We start from the raw sequence: 22,264 nt of genomic DNA on the forward strand, positions 1-22,264 counted from the left end.
AGAATGTGGACCGTAATTCATTAACTGGTTTTAAATGGGATTTATTTTGGCAACTGAAAAAAAAACCGACCTTCTTGAAGTTCGCAGAGTATGTTGGTGCTCTGCGCAAGAGACCGAGGATAAATCAAAAGTTGAAAGGAAAATGGAACTTTTCCCTGCTGTCACTGTGATCAGAGGCAGGAATCCTTGAATCAGCACCCAGCGGGTTACGAGTCACAAGCTGAACCAGGTATCAATGACGTTAAGTGCCCCGGGCCATAAATTCAAATCCAATGGAAGATTTAACACAAACATCTGGACAAAGCCTCGGTCAAAATCTGTGCTGCAGGCAACGTGGAACAAGCAGACTGCTGACTTATCATCGCGACGGGGCAGAAGAAGCGTTTGTATAAATTTTTTAAAACAGCAGAACTTGCACTGCCGGTTAGCCTGAAGATCCGTGGTACTGACAATCTATTCAGCGGCTCTGACCCTGCAGTAATCACTCCGCTAAGCATTGTGCAAACTGAACAGTGACTCATCCAGGGAATTCAGTTTCTAAGAGGAAGATATTGCATTTATATAGCGCCTTTCATGACAGGGGGAAATGTCACGAAGTGCCTCACAGACAATTAAGCAAAGTATGATCGCCGTCGTAATGTAGGAACCATGTTATTGCAGTAACGCAGCATCATTCTGAAACAGTAAATTGTGGGGCCATTAGGTCAACTAAAAAGAGTGTCCTCTTTAGCTCCCATGCAGGTGCTGGCAAAAATACAACTTACATTTATATAGCACCTTTAATGTAATAAAACGCCCCAAGGCGCTTCACAGGGTCATTATAAAACAAAGTATGACATCGAGCCACTTAAGGAGATATTAGGTCAGGTGACCAAAAGCTTGACCAATGAGGGAGGTTTTAAGAAGTGCCTTCAAGGAGGAGTGCGAGGTGGAGAGGTACAGGAAGAGTATTCCAGAGCTTGGAGTCAAGACAATTGAAGGCACCACCGTCAACAGTGGCACGGTTAAAATCGAGGATGCACAAAAGGCCAGAATTAGAGGGACGCTGATATGGGAGGGTCACAGGGCTGCAGGTGATTACAGAGGCAGGGAGAGACAAGACCACGGAGGGATTGGAAAACAAGGATCAGAACTTTAAAATCAAGACATTGCTTAACCTTTACAGGCAATGAATGTCTAGGTGAGTGACCTGCTCTCTCGCCCATGACAGCTCATACATGACAGCTGTTTAAATCTGAAGGGGAGAAATCACCTTCCACCAACAAGGAAGCTCCTGCTGGAGAACGAAAGCCTGAGATATTATTTTGCGGAATATAAACGTTTCTGGAGAAGTGGAGTCCAATCAATTTGCACTCCCCGATCTTTTCATTGAACAGAAATGCTGATTTTCAGGAGATATTTTGACGGCTGAAGAATTTCGCAGGCAATTTTCCAAAAACAGTGTCCGATTTGAAGACAAATTGTCTGTCAGGAAGTATCAGTGACCCACCGGAGAATTTCTCGATAGCCAGCTGTGAAGTACTTTTCAGTGAGCGGCCACGGCCAACATAAAAATGGGGGACAAAAGCCAAACAAAGGCTCCACCAAAACTCTTAAGTCACAGGGATGGGAGGTGGAGAAGCGTCTTCACGTCTGGAGCACGAGTCCACACTGCCAACTCAAAGTCTTCTTTGACAACTCCACTGGTCTAACATTTAGCGGGATCTATACAAAATAAGCCATGTTCCTAGCGATGTCGAGCTCCCTCACAAACAGGACAATGGGTTGGGGTGAGAAGTTCACTAGAGCTGCACTCCCAAGGTTGGATTAAGGCACATTGTTGGAGCTGTAAGAATTTCCTATTTCACCTCCTGTTTTTGAGTTGCTCCGGCTACCATTTGGAGAAAAATCATAGAATGCTTGCAGCACAGGAGGAGGCCATTCAGCCCATCTTGTCTATGCTGGCTGTCTGTAAAAACAATTGAACGAGTTCTTACTCCCCTTTCTTCTCTGCCTTGGGCCTGCAATTTTTCCCCCCATCAAGTCCGTATCCAACTCCCTTTTAAAAGTCCCAATTGAATCGGCCTTCACCACCCTCACAGGCAAGGGTATTCCATATCCTAACCACTTGCTGCATGAAGAACTTTGCTGATTAAACGTTTGCTCATGTATTTTTGGTCTCCCGAAAGGTGTTTGATAAAGTGCCACATGATAGCTTTAGAAAGCAATGATTCGGCCTCAACTGGAGTATCGTTCAATTCCAGGCACCGCACTTCAGGAAGAAGGTGAAACCTTTACAGACCCTGCACAGGCGATTTACGAGAGTGGTTGCAGGGATGAGGGGCTTTAGTTATGTGGATACATTGGAGCTGTTCCGAATGAAGAAACGTCTTCTCATCTCAGTCCTAAATGCCCGTCCCCTCACCCTGAGGCAATAACCCCCGAGTTCCAGTCTTTCCAACCAGCGCCTTCCAGACTCTCGGGATATCTCAAAGTGCTTTACGGCCAATGAAGTACTTTTGAAGAGTAGGCGCTGTTGTAATGTAGGAAGTAATGTACCGCACCGAGAACTGTAACACTGGCGTATGACATTGAAATTGAGGCAGAGAGGAAATTTGATAGAGGTGTTCAAAATCATGACGAGTTTAGACAGAGGAGATGGAGAGAAACTGTTCTCATTTGCGGAAGTGGTCAATGACCAGAGGACACCTATTTAGAGCGATTGGCAAAAGGGGCAACAGCGACATGCGGAAAAACTTTATGCAGCAAGTGGTTAGGATATGGAATACCCTTGCCTGTGAGGGTGGTGAAGGCTGATTCAATTGGGACTTTTAAAAAGGGAGTTGGAAACGCACTTGATGGGGGAAAATAATTGCAGGCCCAAGGGGGAGAAGGGGAGTAGAGCTCGTTAAATTGCTTTTACAGGGAGCCAGCATGGACAAAATAGGCTGAATGGCCTCCTCCTGTGCTGCAAGCATTCTATGATTTTCTTTTAGTCAACCGCTAAGAATCTCTCTCTCCTTCAAAAGAAGTGGATACATTGTGTTGGGGCAGAGTAATCCCGATTAACTAGTCACCAGACATTCAGCTTCATCTCAAATCCTTTTTATTCATTTCATTCTTTAACAATTATCCTCCACTTACACACAACTACAGCCAATCAAAATGTGATGTCATAGTTATTTCAATGTACAGAATTCGAGTATATAAATATTACCGACAAGCCTGTGACAAGCCTGTTTTTGTTGTTGCTCTGCACTCTCTCTCTCTCTCTCTCTCTCTGTATTAGTACACTGATGGTCTCTTTTTTTTTCTCCTATCTCTCACTCTCTCTCTGGCCCTTTGCTCATTCTTCTACAAAGAGAACTTTGCTCTGCATTCAACCTATGTTACGTGGTTTGACTATGAAGTGCCTGATTGCAACAAATGGGTATACGAATCACAAAAGGCTATTGCAATCCCGTTTCTTAATAATGCCATGTTATCAATGGCATTGGTATATAATTAAAACAGGGCCCATCTTATCACAAATAAATATACAATTCCCTGCTCTCACAGCAACAGCACGTGCATTGCGGACACGCACGTGCAAAGTCTTTTGGCTGCTAACGTACGATTGGAAACTCAACATGACTTTGAAAAGATGTGGTCACTTGCATTGGAGACTGTTCCATGCCCAACATGAAGCAACCAGGTTTTGCACCCTTCGAAAGCAATACTTTGTCGCCATCTTCACTTTCAATGTCAGACGCCAGCGTTACAGTTCTCGGTGCGGTACATTACTTCCTACGTTACAACAATTGGCTACACTTCAAAAGTACTTCATTGGCCGTAAAACACTTTGGGACATCCCGAGGGCCTGGAAGGCGCTGTTTGGAAAGACTGGAACTCGGGGTTATTGCCTCAGGGTGCGCATTTAGGACTGAGACGAGGAGAGGTTTCTTCACTCAGAAGGTTGTGAGTTCTCTATCCCAGGAGGCCTGTGCATGCTCAATCCGAAAGTGTATTCAAGACTGAGATCAATTGAATTTTGGGCACTAAAGGAATTAAGTGATTTGGGGATAGGATGGGAAAGTGGAGCCATGATTTTAATGCCTGGCGAAGCAGATTCAAAGGGGCATTTGGACTATCCTGTTTCTAAGTACAAATGCAATTCTCTGTTTTGGTGTAGGTACATGGTAGGTGGTCACTCAAGCCTTGGTCGGACTGTAGAGATGCCACCCTTCCAGGATTGGCCTGAAGTTTCCAGGAATTAAAGATTAAAGATTAATCTCCAGGACACAATTGTGAGCAAAACCCAGGAGAAAAATCACGGGGGGCAATAATCTTAGGAATAAAATTCTTTAAATACTTTTGTTTAACGGTTATTAAAATATTTAGAAGGTGCTGCTGTCTTGTGAAAGTCTAGTTCCAAGCACGTACTTTGCAAACACTCGCCGTTTCAGTACTTGTCAACAGCTCCCCAAGTAACCCAAAGCACAGCGACATTATCTCAAGTTACCAGCGTACAGAACTGCAAACTTTACTTCTATTTATAGGTAGACAGAATATCAGCACCAGTGCTATTCCAAAGGTCAAAAGGCAGGCATTCCTCAAGACTGCTCCGTCTGTTTTCAACAGGCCTCGTCCAAGTGTTTGAAAGGATGATTTATTTTAAAATAAACTGAAAGCTCAGGTTAGGTGTGCCCAGATGCCCATGAAGGATCGGTCCTCAGTAACCCCATGTCACCAACTCTGCTCAATCCCAATTGGTCATGTCAGGCTCTGCATCATGTGAAGTTGAGCACAGGGGGCGATCTACAAGTTCATTTTCGAGGCAGTGAGACACATGTAAACATAAGTGCTGCTGCTGCCCACCCTTCCTCCATAAATATCTTAAAAAAGACAAACAGAATTGCATTACTGTGAAAAGTCAAGTTTGCCGATGTTTACTGAAGTGCACCATCTACAAAGGTCCCCGTAGCACCTCGCCAAGGCTCCTTCAAAAGCACCTTCCAAACCCACGACCTCTACCACCTGGAAGGACAAGGGGAGCAGATGGATTGGGAACACCACTAACTGCAAGTTCCCCTCCGAGCCACTCACCATCCTGACTTGGAACTATGTCGCCGTTCCTTCGCTGTCGCTGGGTCAAAATCCTGGAACTCCCTTCCTAACAGCACTGTGGGGTGCACCTACGCCACATAGGTACACCCACAGATCACTGAAAGTATTTAAAGAGGAGGTAGGTGTATTTTTGAAATATCGGGGCTATGAGGAGCTGGCACAAAAAAAGAGGAGTTGAGGCCTGGGGCAGATCAGCCATGATCTTATTGAATGGTGGGGCAGACTTGAGGGGCCGAAAGGCCTACTCCTGCTCTTATTTCTTATGTTCCTACATACACGGAGTGCAGCGGTTCAAGGCGGCGGTGCACCACCACCTTCTCAAAAGGCAATTAGGGATGGGTAATAAATGCTGGCCCAGCCAGCAACACCCACATCCTGTGAAAGAATAAATAAAAAGACAGGGATGATAGAATTTTGCATCACTGAAGGATGCCCGTTAGCTTTGTTGCAGCCAAAAGAGCTCACTGTTTAGACCCATTCCCCCGCCCTTCTTTCCCCCCATTTCATACTGTTTTAAATTATTTTTCAAATTTATGCCCACTCATGATAGTTAGCATAATTTCTACTTCTAACGCTGTCCCTCGTATGTCATTTCATGCCCCAATAGGTCCCTATATTTTAAAAGTGCACATAACCCCTCCCACCCTTTGTTCTTTTAGCAAATACCTTAAATTTATGTCCAATTCGCTGATTACTAACTCATCCATTTGGTGAATCTGAGGTAACTTTCCACAGATCAATTCCCTCGCAACCTTTAAGCATTTCTAGACTCGTGCTGAGTGTGATGACTGTCACTTTAAGCTCAGTTCAACTGAGTGGGGGGGGGGGGGTCACGTGATTTGTTCAACCAATGGGTGGCTTGTGCAGGGGAATAAATTCTAGGGAGGGGCTTCCCAGGAAAAAGAAGATGGTTGTATACAGCTGCATGATGGCTGTACGAGGGGCTGGCTGTGAACAGCCATCTTCTTTTTCCTGGGAAGCCCCTCCCTAGAATGCATTCCCCCACACTAGCCACACATTGGTTGAACAAATCACATGACCTCCCCCCCATCTCAGCTGAATTGATCTTCACACATCATACAGAGCATAAAAACCAGCAGAGACTTGTTGGGCTGAATGGCCTGTTTCTGTTCAGTGACCAGACCTCTGCTTAATCTCTGCTGTCCTAAGGAAAATTCTCGAGCACATTCTCCGAGTTTCTGATCCGCGATGAATCGCCACAACTCTTATGATCTAGGATCATAGAATGGTTACAGCACAGGAGGCCATTCAGCCCATCATGTCTATGCCAACTCTCTGCGAAAGCAACTCAACCAATATCACTCCCACATCTTTTCCCTTCATGAAGGTCCCAGCCCCTGGGCAGCGAGAAAATGAAACCCCATAAAATGGTGCAAGTTGAAGTGATCGGAGTAATCAGCACAACTCAATGAACTGCCACGCAAAGCAGGGGGTGGTTTAAGGAGCCCACAAGATTGTCCAAGATAACTACAAGCACTGGCTCCCATATATATTCTGCAAGGTTGACAGAGGTATGACTGACCTCCTCATCTCTCATGCCCTTTGGCACCACTATATGCAAAGGAAGATTGAACAAATTTCTGGGAACTGTACTGCATGATGTTAACTGAAAACCACAGAGACAAACATCGCTGGTCTTGAAGGAGAGATAACTGTGGCCTAAACCCCGATTCATACAAGTTTAGTATTACTTTTGTTTTTATGCTCTGCATCTTTAAAAAGAAAGCTTTATTAACTTGCCCTCCCAGTTATAAAGTTATGTGCATTTAAACTTGTGTTTCTTTAAGGAAAGATTTCATTAGTGTGTATTCCCTTCTCTTCACTTGCTCTTCCTCCTGGAATGGATCACTTAGCATTTCTCTGCACTAACTGGCATCTATATGGCCAACCTACCAACTGGTCAATGTCCCCATGAGGTCACCTACATCTATATGGCCAAGCTATCAACTGGTCAATGTCCCCGTGAGGTCACCTACATCTATATGGCCAACCTACCAACTGGCCAATGTCCCCATGAGGTCACCTACATCTCTATGGCCAACCTACCAACTGGTCAATGTCCCCGTGAGGTCACCTACATCTATATGACCAACCTACCAACTGGTCAATGTCCCCGTGAGGTCACCTACATCTATATGGCCAACCTACCAACTGGTCAATGTCCCCGTGAGGTCACCTACATCTCTATGGCCAACGTACCAACTGGTCAATGTCCCCGTGAGGTCATCTACATCTCTATGGCCAACCTACCAACTGGTCAATGACCCCGTGAGGTCACCTACATCTATATGGCCAACCTAACAACTGGTCAATGTCCCCGTGAGGTCACCTAAAGTCTTCGTCAGGTATTACGGTGCTGCCTATAGGTTTCAAATATTGTGCCCTGACATGACACTGACAGATGGCAAAGAATCAAGAGGAGAAGGTGGTTTACATCTGACCGGTCCAAAAAAAATATGACTAACCACTGCTCTCAGCCTTTGGCTCACGTGGCTCAATGTCATCAGCAAGCCTTCCATTCCATACATCAGCAGCAAGCCTTCCATTCCATACCACACCCCTGTCCGATTTAGAATTTTGTAGCTTTCTCCTTTTTTGGTAGGAGCATCTACAACATTCCCTTTTGCGTTTTAACGCAAGTTACACCTCTGCTTCCGAGTTCCCCTTTCAACAGGAAACTTGAGCACCAAGGAAATCAAGGAATACGAGGATAGGTTGAGGTTTTGGTCTCCTTATTTGAAAAAGAATATAATTCCGCTAGAAGTAGTTCAGAGAAGGTTCGTCCAACTCATTCCTGAGCTGAAGGGCTCATCTTACGAAGAACATATTGGGCCTATACCCATTGGAGTTGAGAAGAATGAGAGGTGACCTTTATTGAAAGATACAAAATTCCTGAGAGGACTTGATGGGGTTGATACTGGGAGGAGGTATCCTCTTGTGGGCGATCAAGGGGAGGAGAAGCAGAGATCAGGTTTTCCTCAAATCCATGTAACACAATGCTCTCTCATCTATACACACAATCTGCTGTAAGATGATGCCAGTTTTGGCATCAAATTTAACGAGTCAATAATGTTACTCCCAATTTCTGAACACACCATACTGCCAGCTATTTTGTACTTGTAATATTTCGCTAAGAAACAATTTGGATTTTATAAATAGATTATTTTTACTTATACGTTGACTGCCTACACTGAAAGCATTTATATTACACACATGCATAAGTATAAGCCAGTGAAATTAAGGGGCTACACTCTAAAAACAGAATGAAGTCCCATGACTTCGAATGGAAAAGGAAAGGACATTGCAGCCCTGGCTAAAACAGGAACTTCTCGAGCTGTTGATGATCAAGTTACGTTCTGAACAGAATCCTACACAACTACTTCGGCACTTCTAAACACTCTAGCTGCTCAAAACGTCAAGAGGACGCATTCCATCCTAATACTTAAAGCACACAACCTACAATAGACATCTCAACACTTGGAACAAGGTTAGATACTCAGCTCACTCCCAGAACAGCGATGTGCACAACCAAACTCCATTCCAATCCAGGGATCCGCTGCAACTCGGATGCTGCAGCATCAACAGGCGCCCTTACCCCAAACCCTCGCCCATCCTCGCCCAGGGTCCATGGTAAGTGAAATAAAAACAAAGAAAACTGTGGAAATACTCAGCAGGTCCGGCATCATCTGCGGAGAGAAACGGAGCTAACGTTTCAGGCCGATGTCTTTTCAGCGGAACAGAAGGAAGATAGAAATTAAGGAGTTTTTAAACCAGTGGAGTAAGGGAGGTGGTGGGGAGGACCAAAGGGAAGGCGTGTGATAGGGTAGAGGGCGGGACAGATTAACTAACAGAAGATTTCAGGATGCAAGAGGCAATGAGAGTGGCAATAGTTATAGTAAAGAAACAAAAAAGGTTTTGTCCAAATAAGGCAGGACTGGTGACATAGCAACAAACACGATATGATGCTCAGACGGCTGACGGAAAGTCATTGCAACTTGAAACACTAACTCGGTTTCTCTCTTCACAGATGCCGCCCGGTCTGCTGAGTACTTTCAGCATTTACTGCTTTTATTTCGGGTTTCCAGCATCCACGGCATTTTGCTTTTGTAATTCATTCAAACCCACCAACGTCAGTGTGACAAGCTTCTAACCGGAGACGGGAAGGCTGCCATCGCCCTCTTCAGCAGATTTCAGTTCAAAATGCAACCGTGGGCAACCACGGGCACAAGCGGAAAGCAGTATTGTGTTGAATTAGATGAATTTACTGCTGTAATCATTTTACTGCACCTCCCCTGCCATCACAGCATTCAATTGGTTCTGGAAAGATTCTTGGGCTATTGCTGACAATAGGAAGAGGCCATTCAGCCCCTCCAGCCTGTTCCGCCATTCAATGAGGTCATGGTTGACCTGTGATCCACTCTAACCGGCTCAGTGCAAAAAGGAAACTCCTTTTGTCAGCATGCTGATTGAGGAGCACAAACCTTAAGACCTTGGTGCCCTTACCACTGCAACTTGCACATACATACATACATACAAATTAAGAACAGGAACAGGAGTAGGCCACTTGGCCCCTCGAGCCTGCTCTGCCATTCAATAAGATCATGGCTGAGCTCTGGAATTCTCCACATTCTCACCTATACTCTATAACCTTTCACCACCCACCACCCCACCCCAGCTCTGCCTTAAAATTACTCAAAGGCTCTGCTTCCACCATCTTTAGAGGAAGAGAGTTCCAACTCCCATTTTGATTCGCGACACAAGGTTTTCACCTGGGCTGGGGAAAGAGGTACAGGAATATCCGGCTGGGTACGGTAAACACCAGCGGCAGAATCTTACCTCTGCATGCTGAGTTTCAAGGATCCGGTGCACGCCTTGATCTTATTTTGAGCTGCCAGATGAGCCATTCCATCGGTGCTGACCCCGTCGATGGACAGGACCACATCTCCGACCTCAATGCTTGCATGAGCCGCTTTCCCACCTTCCGACAGCTGGAAGAAGAATCGGGGAGAAAAGTTCAGATACATATGTACACACACACACGTACACATTCAACAGATTCTACTCTCAAAGGTATTTAAGATTGAAAGCTCAACTAAATTACCATCACACCACTGCAGGATCTCTGCACTTATCGTTCTCTCAGTTGCAACAGTTGTAATGTGTCACATCCTCATGATAAAATACAGTGAGGAAGTCAAACGTGACATCCACTGCAAGTGTGTCGCAGAGCATGGAATATTTTAACTCCCGTCTCTCTCAGACACGGAACAAGTTGCTTCTGTGGTAACCGGGGAAATAAGTATGCTGTCTATTGTGCTATCTTGTACTGCCTTTGGTAAACAAAGTCTTTCAGGTTGGGCTAAAGTAGCAACTGCTTTTAACACAAGTACAATGAGGGAATTGAAATCTCATGAGTAGGAAGCCAAGAGGGGACAAATGTATGAATAGGGAGAAAAAGAGATAAAAAAGGGCGAGAAAAAGCAAGGGAGGTGGGGGCGGGGGATGTGGGAGAAAGACAGAGAGAGAGAGGGGAGAGAAAAAGAGTGGACAAAAGGGAGAGAGGAAGGGCGAGAGTGGAAAAGAGAGGAGAGGGATTCTGAAGAAGCAAAGTAATGGTACCTCCAGAGCCTCCAGTGTAAAGTGAGCAACATACGAAGAATACGTTCCTTAAAAAGGTACAGTTATAGATTCTGCAATTATTGTGCTCAGCCTTTTTAGGTGAAAAATGAAAGGGAATGGAGTTTACCTTTCCCAGGCCTTATTCCACAAGGGTCACTCAAGACAGGATGTTGCAATTAACAACTATCCACAAAGGATTCTAATGGGTACCAGAGAGACGACTTCAAGCATTCCAAACCATAAACCTCTTTTCCTCCTGCTTACTGCCCTACAGGCGTAAATCTGTTTAAACTATTCTGGAAGTTTCCACCCATGCTTGAAGAAGATTAAATCACTCTGTGCATCACCTGCTGGTGTTCATCACTTTACATGTTAGCACTAAATCAGTGACCTATGCCCCGACACCAAAGTAAAGATTTACAACTTAACATTTTATAACGATGTAAAACATTTGTTACCAGTGAGTAGAAACCTTTGGGTATAATAGGAACATGTGTCGCTGAATTTAGTTTTACCCTCCCTTAGATTTAAGAGCACAAGGTCTTGACAATGTAAAAAAATGCAAAACTTGCATTTATATAGCGCTTTCTACAGCCACCAGACATCTCAAAGTGCTTCACAGCCAATGGTGTACTTTTTGAAGTGTAATCACTGTTGTAATGTAGGAAACCCGGCAGCTAACCTGCATTCAGCTAGCTCCCCCAACAGCAATGTGATAATGACCAGATCACATCTTTTGTGTGATGTTGGTTGAAGGATAAATATTGGCCAGTACACTGCTGATAACTCCCCTGCTCTTCTTTGTAATAGTGCCATGGGATTATTTACATCCACACAAGCAGGCAGACGGTTTAACGTCTTGTCCAAAAGACAGCACCTCCGACAGTACAGCACTCCCTCAGTGCTGCACTGGAGTGTCAGCTTTGATTTTTGTGCTCTAAAACCAGAGCGGGATTTGGACGCAGAATCTTGTGATTAGGGAGGTGAGTGTGCTACACACAATTGTGACACACAACATTCTGCTAAAAGAATTAGATAACAGTGGGCAAGAGGGTAAGTGATCTGAGTAACACACACATTTTGAGGAATGTGTAAGATGCTGAATAACTCCCAGCCTTCAGTTGTAGCAATGGGATAAGGTACAGCACATCAAGAACGCAAAGGGACTTGATCATTTTATACAGAACACAGATGGCTGAATGATCTCCTTCTGTGTCCTAAATTTCCTAATGATTCCTATGAACAAATGTAGCTTTTTATACTGAGTATCTTTTTATACTGAGTATCTCACACAAACACACACACGAGGATGGTAGGCGGGGAAGCCTTCAAACTTAATTGCAACTAACTCAAACAGACTCATCTTGACTTGCTTTTAAATAACACGACCTCAGCTTTCAACTTCAAACTTGAAAACAGCTCTGGCAACATCAGCAAAAAAAAATAAACCGTCAACTAATCCTGATACCGCAGCAGTGTCACTGGAGTGAGGCATAAATCCTCCGCCTGAGTTGACAATGTTGCCTAGGATTTATTTCTTTACTCCAGAGTCCCATAGGTTCTCTGTTTTCACTACAGAATCTTTACCTCAATGTGCCTGTGAAAGAGTTCTCACAATAAGGCACTACTACCCTTCCTCCCAGCCCCCCTTACCCTTCAATCTTTTTCAAGTATTTATCCATTCCCCTTTTGAAAAATACTATTGAACCTGCTTCCACCACCCTTTCAGGCAGCGCCTTCCAGGTCATAGCAATTTGCTCCTTAAAAGAAAAATTCTCATCTTCGGTTTTGCCAATTATCTTAAATCAGCATGCTCTGAAGACCAACCTTTTCACGACTGGAACAGTTTCTCCTGTTTAGTTTATCAGAATGACTGAATTTTTAACACCACTATTAAAACTCCCACTCAACCGTCTCTGCTCTACTGAGGACAATTCCAGTGTTGCCGGAAATAAAAACAAAACGTACTGAAAAAGCTCAACAAGTCTGGCAGCATCCGTGGAGAGAGGAACAGAGTTAATATTTCAAGTCGGTATGACTCTCCTCCTTTCCAGTACCTCCACAGAGGCTTTTCATCTCTGGTTCCATTCTGGTAAACCCACTCTGTGCCCTCTCCAGCCCCAGAGGAGGTTACAGAGATAGGTGGAGGGGTGAGGCCATGGAGAGATTTGAACATGGAGGGTGAGAATTATTTTGAATGGAGCTGTTCAACAAGTGACAGCTGATTTAGATCAACGAACAGGGGGGCGTATGGGTGAGCAGTACTCGGTGCAAGTTAGGCTACAGGGCAGCACTGCTTTTGAATAAGCTTGTAGTGACATGTAGTCAATTTGCTGATGCCAAACTAGGACAACCAGTGGAAGAAGGGGAAATAGCTTCAAAATTACAGAATGAGCTGGGCAAAATATGTTGGCAGATCAATACCAGATGAGACTTATTACAGGTATGTTCAAAGTACTGAACATGGAGAGAAAAAATATGGAACATGTGTACTCCACAAATGGTGTTGAAATTGCTGAACATGAAGCCAAGAGAGATCTAGGAACCCTAACAGTCTTGATCTTAAACATGCCCAGCCAGTGCAGAGCAGCCAGTAACAAAAAAACCAGATAGCCAAAGCCATAATAACCACTTGCATTTATATAGCACCTTTATCATAAAATGTTCCCAGGTGACTTAGAGCAGAGTTATCAACCAAACTTTGGCAGCAAACCACATAAGGAGACACTAGTTCAGGTGACTAAAAGCTTAATCAAAGAGGTAAGCTTTAAGGAATATTGTAAAGAAGGAGGGGTAGAGAGGCAGAAAGATTAAGGGAGGCCTGGACAGCTGAAGCAACAGCTTGCCAATTGGAGTGATTTAAATCAGGGATGCTCAAGGAGGTCAGAGTTGGAGGAGCACAGAGATCTCGGAGGGTTGTAGGGCTGGGGTTGGTTATACAGACCCAGGGAGGGAGGCGGGTTTGGGAATAAACTGTGCAACGTTCTGATCAGGCAGCTTCATAAAAATGGTGCCCTGTTTGCTAAGGGGCAAGAAGGCAAGGCAAAGTGCAGAGAAAAGCCAGGCGGCTAATTTCTACTGTCAAAGGTCTGAGTTACAAGGAATGGCTGGAGAAATTTACGCTCTTCAGCCTGGATAAAACATAACTTAGGTGATCTTACAGTATTATACAAGACAGTTAACGGCCTGGAAAAAGTAGAGCCAGAACATTGAAGTTAATTGGATGAGCAGAAGGGGAGAAGAGACCAGTAAATGTCCGCCTAATAGGAGGAAATTACTCCTCTCGCCAAGAGTAATCATTTGGAACGGACAATCAGACTGATTAGGAGAGATAAAAATGCTGGAATAACTAAAAAAAAAACTACTGCAGATGTTTCTAGATGGGTGTATTAGGATGGTCCAATTGACTATTCCTGTCATTAAATATCCTGTATTATGGGGAGAGGGATTGAGAATATAAGCACTTACCCCACTAGACAACATTCCCAATTTAAGCAACAGAGAGAAGAAAATCTCACATCCGCATTCTTTCCGGCCTTCTGCCCCAGCTCATCACATTCCCCAATTCAGGATCATAAACAATGTTCACCTGAGGGGGGTTTTCCAAAGGGAGGGATGGTATTAAAACCTCCTAGAGAAACTAGCAAAGCAGCTTCTTGTGGCATGGAGACTCTGGGCTCAATGTAGTAAGGAAGCAATGGTCAAAAGACAAGTACCCACTGCAACACAGGGGATTTAAAATATTGTTTGCACATTATTTTGGGTGTAGAGTGAGAAAGTGCTTTACACTGAACATCGCCCCAGTCATAGAGTGATGCAGCACAGATGTAGCCACACGCCCCATCATGCCTATGCAGCAGGTTCCAACACAGATACTGATTTTCAAGTATGCCATGCCAAACAACAATACCCCTAAGGGTTATACAATTTATTAATAGGAATGTTTACAATCCGGGTTTCACCCAACTTTCACAAACATCATAAAAGCACAAAGAACTGGTAAGGATAGCAGAGTGAGAAAAAAACAAAAAAACTACTGCGGATGCTGGAAATCCAAAACAAAAACAAAATTACCTGGAAAAACTCAGCAGGTCTGGCAGCATCGGCGGAGAAGAAAAGAGTTGACGTTTCGAGTCCTCAAGAACCTTCAGCAGAACTGAGTGAAGTTAGGAGAGGGGTGAAATATAAGCTGGTTTAAGGTCGGGGTGGGGGGAGAAGTTGTGGGGGGGGTGGTTGTAGGGACAAGCAAGCAGTGATACAGATAATCAAAAGATGTTACAGACAAAGGAACAAAGAGGTGTTGAAGGTGGTGATATTATCTAAGAGAATGTGCTAATTAAGAATGGATGGCAGGACACTCAAAGTACAGCTCTAGTGGGGGTGGAGTGGAAAAACTGACAGGGTATTACAGTTATAGACTTAAAAATAATGGAAATAGGTGGGAAAAGAAAAATCTATATAAATTATTGAAAAAAACAAAAGGGAAGGGGAAGAAACGGAAATGGGAGTGGGGATGGGGGAGGGAGTTTAAGATCTAAAGTTGTTGAATTCAATATTCAGCCCGGAAGGCTGTAAAGTGCCTAGTTGGAAGATGAGGTGCTGTTCCTCCAGTTTGCGTTGGGCTTCACTGGAACAATGCAGCAAGCCAAGGACAGACATGTGGGCAAGAGAGCAGGGTGGAGTGTTAAAATGGCAAGCGACAGGGAGGTTTGGGTCTTTCTTGCGGACAGACCGCAGGTGTTCTGCAAAGCGGTCGCCCAGTTTGCGTTTGGTCTCTCCAATGTAGAGGAGACCGCATTAGGAGCAACGAATGCAGTAGATTAAGTTAGGTGAAATGCTGCTTCACTTGAAAGGAGTGTTTGGGCCCTTGGACGGTGAGGAGAGGGGAAGTGAAGGGGCAGGTGTTGCATCTTCTGCGTGGGCATGGGGAGGTGCCATAAGTGGGGGTTGAGGAGTAGGGGGTGATGGAGGAGTGGACCAGGGTGTCCCGGAGGGAACGATCCCTACAGAATGCCGCCGGGGGGGGTGAAGGGAAGATGTGTTTGGTGGTGGCATCATGCTGGAGTTGGCGGAAATGGAGGAGGATGATCCTTTGAATGCGGAGGCTGGTGGGGTGATAAGTGAGGACAAGGGGGACCCTATCATGTTTCTGGGAGGGAGGAGAAGGCGTGAGGGCGGATGCGCGGGAGATGGGCCGGACACGGTTGAGGGCCCTGTCAACGACCGTGGGTGGAAAACCTCGGTTAAGGAAGAAGGAGGACATGTCAGAGGAACTGTTTTTGAAGGTAGTATCATCAGAACAGATGCGACGGAGGCGAAGGAACTGAGAGAATGGGATGGAGTCCTTACAGGAAGTGGGGTGTGAGGACCTGTAGTCGAGGTAGCTGTGGGAGTCGGTAGGCTTGTAATGGATATTGGTGGACAGTCTATCATCAGAAATTGAGACAGAGAGGTCAAGGAAGGGAAGGGAAGTGTCAGAGATGGACCATGTGAAAATGATGGAGGGGTGGAGATTGGAAGCAAACTTAATAAATTTTTCCAGGTCCCGACGAGAGCATGAAGCAGCGCCGAAGCAATCATCGATGTACCGGAGAAAGAGTTGTGGGAGGGGGCCGGAGTAGGACTGGAACAAGGAATGTTCCACATACCCCATAAAGAGACAGGCATAGCTGGGGCCCATGCAGGTACCCATAGCCACACCTTTTATTTGGAGGAAGTGGGAGGAGTTAAAGAAGAAATTGTTCAGTGTGAGAACAAGTTCAGCCAGACGGAGGAGAGTAGTGGTGGATGGGGATTGTTCAGGCCTCTGTTCAAGAAAGAAGCTAAGGGCCCTCAGACCATCCCGGTGGGGGATGGAGGTGAAGAGGGACTGGACGTCCATGGTGAAGAGGAAGCGGTTGGGACCAGGGAACTGGAAATTGTTGATGTGACGTAAGGTGTCAGAGGAATCACAGATGTAGGTGGGAAGGGACTGGACAAGGGGAGAGAGAAGGGAGTCAAGATAACGAGAAATGAGTTCTGTGGGGCAGGAACAGGCTGACAAGATCAGTCTGCCGGGACAGTTCTGTTTGTGGATTTTGGGTAGGAGGTAGAAGCGGGCCGTCCGAGGTTGGGCGACTATCAGGTTGAAAGCTGTGGGAGGAAGATCTCCAGAGGAGATGAGGTCAGTGACAGTCCTGGAAACAATGGCTTGATGTTCAGTGGTGGGGTCATGGTCCATGGTCTAGGATAGCAGAGTGAGCTCCACCTCTGGTTCAACTCTTGTCCTAGCAAACAAGACAGGGAGCTCAACACCTAATTCATTCAAAGCAGGTTCGTCCTTTTCTAACCGAGTCAAGAGTAACTCAGATCAGGAGCACTATGATTCACTTAACTTCAGAGGCTCAGCAGATGATGGATGAGTGAGTTTAATTCTTTGCCCCTGTAAGGGCTGTATTAGCCGTGGCTCAGCAGGTATCACTCTCGCCTTGGGAGTCAGAAGGTTGTGGATTTAAGTCCCACTCCAGGGACCTGAGCATAAAAATTTTCAGTGCAGTACTAAGGGAGTGCTGCACTGCTAGAGGTGACGTTTTTCGGATGAGGCATTAAACTGAGGCTGCATTGGCTCCCTCGGGTAGACATAAAAGATCCATGGCACTATTTTGAAGAAGAGCAGGGCAGTTCTGGCCAATATTTATCCCTCGATCAACATCACACACACAAAAAAAAACTAAATCAGCTGCTCATTATCAAACTGTTGAGCATGAATTGGATGCCAAGTTTCCTGCTTTACAACAGCGAACACACTTCAAAAGTGCTTTTGAGACGTCTGGAAGTCATGAAATGTGCTGGAGAAATGGAAATCTTTATTTTATATTCCTCACAAAGACACTCATTTGAAGTGAAGCTTCAATGGGGCAAGTAAAAAAAACCTCTGGTGCAACCCAAGGCTATTCATAAGTATACACAGTGTCTTTGCTTTGTTGTAAAGTGCGTCATAACGTTAACTGGCAACTTCCATCAACTAATAAAGATCTACAATTGCTCCGACACTTATCTTTTGGAGTTTTTCCTCAGCAATTTGGAAATAAAAGAGTCATGTTTAACAGCCTGTAAAATTGCCCGATAAGCACTGAAAATAGTGCCAAGGAAAGGCTGGTGAGGAGAGAGCGTTTTCAGAAAGCCAGACAATCGGATCTGCCATCAAATAAACCTTGGGAAAGCTTTACAAAAATCAGGCTCATCAGGACCCGCTGGCTCAACTTAGTGGATTGAGGTCAGAACAGCCTCTATCACTCAAATCACCAGATGTGAATCTCGGCTTGAACTCATGCCTGTCAGTGTGACAAAACCTGTTAACACTGACTCCCATTTAAAACCAGATCCACTTCAACAGTAGATGAAGCTGCAATTAAAAGTCAGTCCGCCCAGGCGAAGACACCAGTCAGATAGATATCTTATCACTCATCCGTCTTGGTTATCAACTGCTTTCCCCTCCCACCACCGCCCCACCCCTCCCTCCCTGCCGTAGCGAATCTCAGTTTCTAATCTGCTGCAATTTTTCGAAAGCGTGTTTGCTGCCTATATGTGCCGCCTTACCCACGTAGACTCGATTGCTAAGGGCTAATTGCGGCTCCAGATACTTGACATAAACACTATCCACATGCCTTCCTCTTGCTTGCCAAACGTAACCAAATCAGGACTTCCTCTCACTCTAAAGTCAGCGGTGATTTATAACTGGGGGCCCCCAAAAAAAAAAACCTCGGGGAGCTTTTGCGAGCCAAAGTTTATAGTGTGTGGTGCGGTGACATATGGCACATCTGGGAGATGTAAACTTCAATCTGTCACAATTGCTACAGCCGTGATCTTTGAATGAAAAAAAAAAGCGCAGGCAATTCGAAATAAACCCAAGAGAAATACGAAATAATCCACAGCAACTGCAGTGCACAGAGTATGCCAGGAGCACGTAACAACCTGACACAACCATAACATAATGGAGGAAGTTGGGCAGTTATTCAGAAACCAACACGGTATTTCATCTTTCAAGATGGATTAAGAGTCATTCTTGGTACAATTAACCTCTTATGGAAAATCACATTTGCAAAAGCTAAGCTTCATTGACTTGAAATGCAGAGTATTTTCAGATTGATTTTACATTGGTTAAGAGACTAGTAGGAAGAGTAACTTATCCTAATGGTAAAATTATTTGAATTGTCCAACATTTATTCTTTTGGGTAGCTGATGCGTGAAATAAAGCATGGTAGCTGGAAAACGTCTCCCCTCCCCCTCCTACTTCAACCAAGAGTGGCGGAATAAAGTTGACTGGAATTGAGAGTGACAAAAGTGTTGCAAGAGACGTGAGATGTTGTACACTCTATAGAAGCAGGGGCTAAGTGGGTGGCATGGTCACCTCTCAGTCCAAAGGCTGTGGGTTCAAGTCCCACTCCAGGAGATTCAAGTACAAGTTCCAGACTGAAATCCCCAGTGCAGTACTAAGGGAGTGCTGCGCTATTGGAGGTGCCGTTTTTCAGGTGAGATGTTAAACTGAGCCCCACCTGCTCTCTCAGGTGGATGCAAAAGATCCCGTGGCACTATTTTTAAAACGAGCAACGGTGTTCTCCTGATATCCTGGCCAATATTCCTCGCTGAACCAACATCAGTAAGAACCGATTACCAGGTTATTATCGCATTGCTGTTTGTAGGAGCTTGCTCTGCACCAATCAGCTGCCGCATTTCTCACTTTACAATACTGACTACATTTCAACAGTACTTCATTGGCCGTAAGACGCTTTAGTAGGAGTTTGGAGAGCTGAACGATCAGCGTTTTCTTCAATAGCCTTCAGGAGTCATTCACACACGAAACAGCAAAGTTCAATGGACCAAGCGACCTTCTCTTCTACAGCTTTTTATTTATAGCAACCGTGGCTAGGAGGCAGGGAGACTCTCGATGGCCTTTCAGGATGATGGTTGATCTTGCTGCAGGAGGAGGAGTTTTAAAAAAAAAGACCTGGTATCATTCTAAAAAATTGCAGTGGGCTAAATTGAGAGTTTGTTTTTCCATCGAGATCTTAAAACTATTATTGCAGTGGGTTTAAAATTAAAAGCAAGCTGCATTCCTCGTTACCTTATCTGCTTTACTGCCAAGTAACGTCGAGTGTTCTGACTGCTCTGCATGTTGGAAAGTCCAAAGATTTTTGTCTGGGAGCCCAGACGTGCGAATGTGTGCATTTTTTAATTCCACTTCTCTCAGTAGGGTACTCCCTGTTGCACCATCGTTCCCCTCAGATGATTGTGAGAAGGACCCTTTTTCCTGGATTTGCACGGCATTCATTTTAAATACGCTGCTCGGTTAACCCTAGAGTGCAACATTCTTTGCTCTTGATTGTACCGTCGGGCAAAATCAGGACTCCAGCCCACAACCCAGCCTTCGAGTGAACCCACCAATCATTCCATCAGCAAGAACAACATGTACTGATAAGCACCCTTAACACTATGAATCATCCCAAGGCACTTCACAGGAGCTCTGGAAAGCAAAATGTGACACTGAGCCACTAAAGGTGTCATCAGGGCAGATGGTCACATGTTGGTGAAGGGTGTGGGTTTTAAGGAGCATCTTAACAGAGGAAAGAGAGATAAAAGGGGTGATGGGGGTGGCAGTGGGGGGTATGGGTGTGGAAGGAAGAGATTTAGAGAGGAAATTCCAGACCTTATGGCCCAAGCAACTGAAGACATGGTTCCCAACGGTAGAGCACTTAAAATCAGGGATGCTCAAGAGGCCAGAATTGAGGAGCGCAGAGGCCTCAGAGAATTGTGGGGCGAGAGGAGATTAAAGAGACAGCGAGTGTCGAGGCCATGGAGAGATTGAAAAACAAGGGGTGAGAATTTTGAAAAATGGGATTTTGCTTGACCAGGAGCCAATGTCGGTCAGCGAGCACAGGGGTGATGGGTGAACAGGGCAAGTAAGGACACGGGAGATGACCTCGTTTACAGAGGGTAGGACGTTGGAGACAGGCCAGGAGTGCAGGGTAGCAAAGGCACGAATGAGGGGAATACAACAAAATTATACATTCTAGCATAAAATGGCACCAGCCTACATTATATTTCACGTGTACACAACATGAAAGCAAAATACTGCAGGAGCTGGAAATCTGAAATAAAAACACAAAATGCTGGAAATAACTCAGCAGGTCTGGCAGCATCTGTGGAGACACGTTTCAGGTCAATAACCTTTCACCAGAAGCTAAAGCTAACTAGTTGCACTCTTTCAGATGCCTGTCAGACCTGCTGAGTATTTCCAGCATTTTCAGTCTTTATTTCATACTGTATCTCACAGGCATTCGCTGACACCATGAGCCACACAGTTAGAGATTAGCTCGAGTCCATCACACCCCAAAACTTCAACAAGTACAGAAAAAAAAATATTCGCCACTGGGAAGGAAAATTGACCAATTCGAATATCAAATCTGTAAACCTCAATCGCAAACAACAATTAACCTGTAACTGACCTGAGGTTGTCCTGCATACAGACAGCAAACTAACAATGTGGTATTAAAAATCCAACTTAATCACAACTGGACCTGAGCAGCAGAATAATACAATGTGCAGTGGATGGCAAAATGTTCCTAATAACATAGCATGACATCTAATTTACTGTGAGTAATAAATAGCACCTCATCACTACATCAACTTACATAGATACATTGTATTTACAGCACAGAAACAGGCCTCAAGGCCCAACTGGTCAACGCTGGTGTTAAAGCTCCATCTGAACCTCGTCCCATCCCTCTTCATTTAATGCTATCAGCATATCCTTCAACAGCTGGACACACCCTCCAACATCTGTAAACTAACACAATGAACCCAACCCTAGTTCCTTCTGCTCAAGCCCGTGCCTGTGACATTATAACATTACACTAAAAGAAAGAAAAAAAAAACCTTGCATTTACATTGCAGTCTTCAAGTCCCTAAGCACTTTACAGCTAATGAAGTACTTTTGAAGTGTAGTCACTGTCATAATGTATGCAACAAAACAGCCAATTTGTGCACAAAAAGCTCCCAGAAACAGCAATGTGATGGCCAGATAACATTTTCTTTTGTGATTTTGATTGAAGAGTAAATACCAAGTAGGGCATCAGGAAGAACTCCCCTGCTCTTCTTTGAAATGGTACCTCTGGGACCTTTTATATCCACCTGAGGGGGGCAGACAGGGTCTCAGTGAGTCTCTCATCTGAAAAATGGAACCTCCTATGGAGTGCTGCACTCCGTCAGTTCTAGGCTGGAGTCTAGATATTGTGCTCAATTCCCTGGAGTGGGGCTTGAACCCAGAACCTTCTGATTCAGAGGCAAGAGTGCTACCCACTGAGCCTCTTTCTACACCTAGTATCATGCCTAAGAATTGTATCAGAAGAACGGGACAACACTTCCCAGGAGTCACCAGCTGGCCAAGACTCAAACATGAACTGCTGACTGGAAATTGAAACAGGGCAGGAAGGCAATAAAGGGAATTGGGGATGTGGTGTTAACAAGAGTTCATCAGCAGCCAAGCATGAAAGGATCTGAG

General features: G+C 44.9%; 2 protein-coding genes across 2 annotated transcripts in view; one reads left to right on the forward strand and one right to left on the reverse strand.

Moving 5' to 3' along the window:
- The window catches only part of LOC144699285 (hematopoietic prostaglandin D synthase-like), a 593,140-nt gene that overhangs the window by 402,603 nt on the left and 168,273 nt on the right, over positions 1 to 22,264 (forward strand). The gene's annotated exons all lie outside the window — the stretch shown is intronic.
- LOC144688824 (PDZ and LIM domain protein 5-like) overlaps positions 1 to 22,264 on the reverse strand; it is a 162,947-nt gene that overhangs the window by 93,676 nt on the left and 47,007 nt on the right. The window contains exon 3 of the mRNA XM_078555802.1: positions 9,943 to 10,094. Within this exon, the coding sequence (XP_078411928.1) occupies positions 9,943 to 10,094 (152 nt within the window). The remainder of the gene's footprint in view (positions 1 to 9,942; positions 10,095 to 22,264) is intronic.

This window comes from Cetorhinus maximus, chromosome 1 (genome assembly GCF_964194155.1).
Source record: "Cetorhinus maximus chromosome 1, sCetMax3.hap1.1, whole genome shotgun sequence".
Taxonomy (NCBI): Eukaryota; Metazoa; Chordata; class Chondrichthyes; order Lamniformes; family Cetorhinidae; genus Cetorhinus; species Cetorhinus maximus.